Source organism: Lottia gigantea (assembly GCF_000327385.1).
Source record: "Lottia gigantea unplaced genomic scaffold LOTGIsca_2670, whole genome shotgun sequence".
NCBI classification, from domain to species: Eukaryota; Metazoa; Mollusca; class Gastropoda; family Lottiidae; genus Lottia; species Lottia gigantea.
This window is the reverse complement of record NW_008708836.1, coordinates 1-2,542: the sequence shown is the minus strand read 5'-3', so window position 1 is coordinate 2,542 and position 2,542 is coordinate 1. Positions and strand designations below refer to the sequence as shown.

At 22.5% G+C, this 2,542-nt stretch overlaps 1 protein-coding gene across 1 annotated transcript in view; it reads left to right on the top strand.

Moving 5' to 3' along the window:
* Positions 1 to 1,442, top strand: part of LOTGIDRAFT_176697 (hypothetical protein) — a gene marked incomplete at both ends in the record, with an annotated part of 9,234 nt that extends 7,792 nt beyond the window's left edge. Inside the window, 5 exons of the mRNA XM_009056171.1 lie at positions 89 to 157; positions 261 to 329; positions 433 to 501; positions 777 to 909; positions 1,396 to 1,442. Of these exons, the coding sequence (XP_009054419.1) occupies positions 89 to 157; positions 261 to 329; positions 433 to 501; positions 777 to 909; positions 1,396 to 1,442 (387 nt within the window). The remainder of the gene's footprint in view (positions 1 to 88; positions 158 to 260; positions 330 to 432; positions 502 to 776; positions 910 to 1,395) is intronic.
* Between the last annotated feature and the right edge of the window lie 1,100 nt (positions 1,443 to 2,542).

Below are 2,542 nucleotides of genomic sequence, written 5' to 3'. Positions count from 1 at the left end.
AGGTAAACCTGTGTCTACAGAGATTAATATATTATACAGAATACCTTGATAACAATCAACCTAATGATCTAGTATTGTTATTTTACAGGTAAAACTGTGTCTACAGAGATTAACATATTATACAGAATACCTTGATAACAATCAACCTAATGATCTAGTATTGTTATTTTACAGGTAAACCTGTGTCTACAGAGATTAATATATTATACAGAATACCTTGATAACAATCAACCTAATGATCTAGTATTGTTATTTTACAGGTAAAACTGTGTCTACAGAGATTAATATATTATACAGAATACCTTGATAACAATCAACCTAATGATCTAGTATTGTTATTTTACAGGTAAACCTGTGTCTACAGAGATTAACATATTATACAGAATACCTTGATAACAATCAACCTAATGATCTAGTATTGTTATTTTACAGGTAAACCTGTGTCTACAGAGATTAACATATTATACAGAATACCTTGATAACAATCAACCTAATGATCTAGTATTGTTATTTTACAGGTAAACCTGTGTCTACAGAGATTAATATATTATACAGAATACCTTGATAACAATCAACCTAATGATCTAGTATTGTTATTTTACAGGTAAACCTGTGTCTACTGAGATTAACATATTATACAGAATACCTTGATAACAATCAACCTAATGATCTAGTATTGTTATTTTACAGGTAAACCTGTGTCTACAGAGATTAATATATTATACAGAATACCTTGATAACAATCAACCTAATGATCTAGTATTGTTATTTTACAGGTAAAACTGTGTCTACAGAGATTAACATATTATACAGAATACCTTGATAACAATCAACCTAATGATCTACTACCAACAGAACAAACCTCCGTATTCAGATTGACTAATGATAAGAAACCTTACGAACCCTATGGTAAGTTGAAGCACACGCTAGAATTAATTTATTTCTATCATAAGCTCATTAGAATTTACTCAGTATATATACTTGTATCAGGTGATTTAATATTAATAAGTGATTTATTTTATAATAAGTTATTATGAGTACCAGTAATTATTTGTGTTTGTATTTTATCAGGTGATTTAATATTAATAAGTGATTTATTTTATAATTAGTTATTATGAGTACCAGTAATTATTTGTGTTTGTATTTTATCAGGTGATTTAATATTTATAAGTGATTTATTTTATAATTAGTTATTATGAGTACCAGTAATTGTTTCTGTTTGTATTTTATCAGGTGATTTAATGTTAATAAGTGATTTATTTTATAATTAGTTATTATGAGTACCAGTTATTATTTGTGTTTGTATTTTATCAGGTGATATAATATTTATAAGTGATTTATTTTATAATTAGTTATTATGAGTACCAGTAATTGTTTGTGTTTATATTTTATCAGGTGATTTAATATTAATAAGTGATTTAATTTATAATAAGTTATTATGAGTACCAGTAATTGTTTGTGTTTATATTTTATCAGGTGATTTAATATTAATAAGTGATCTATTTTATAATTAGTTATTATAAGTACCATTAATTATTTGTGTTTGTATTTTATCAGGTGATTTAATATTAATAAGTGATTTATTTTATAATTAGTTATTATGAGTACCAGTAATTATTTGTGTTTATATTTTATCAGGTGATTTAATATTAATAAGTGATTTATTTTATAATTAGTTATTATAAGTACCAGTAATTATTTGTGTTTGTATTTTATCAGGTGATTTAATATTTATAAGTGATTTATTTTATGATTAGTTATTATGAGTACCAGTAATTATTTGTGTTTATATTTTATCAGGTGATTTAATATTAACAAGTGATTTATTTTATAATTAGTTATTATAAGTACCAGTAATTATTTGTGTTTGTATTTTATCAGGTGATTTAATATTTATAAGTGATTTATTTTATAATTAGTTATAGTGAGTACCAGTAATTGTTTGTGTTTATATTTTATCAGGTGATTTAATATTACTAAGTGATTTATTTTATATTTAGTTATTATGAGTACCAGTAATTATTTGTGTTTATATTTAATCAGGTGATTTAATATTTATAAGTGATTTATTTTATAATTAGTTATAATGAGTACCAGTAATTGTTTGTATTTATATTTTATCAGGTGATTTAATATTTATAAGTGATTTATTTTATACTTAGTTATTATGAGTACCAGTAATTGTTTGTGTTTATATTTTATCAGGTGATTTAATATTAATAAGTGATTTAATTTATAATAAGTTATTATGAGTACCAGTAATTATTTGTGTTTATATTTTATCAGGTGATTTAATATTTATAAGTGATTTATTTTATAATTAGTTATTATGAGTACCAGTAATTATTTGTGTTTGTATTTTATCAGGTGATTTAATATTAATAAGTGATTTATTTTATAATTAGTTATTATAAGTACCAGTAATTATTTGTGTTTGTATTTTATCAGGTGATTTAATATTTATAAGTGATTTATTTTATAATTAGTTATAGTGAGTACCAGTAATTGTTTGTGTTTATATTTTATCAGGTGATTTAATATA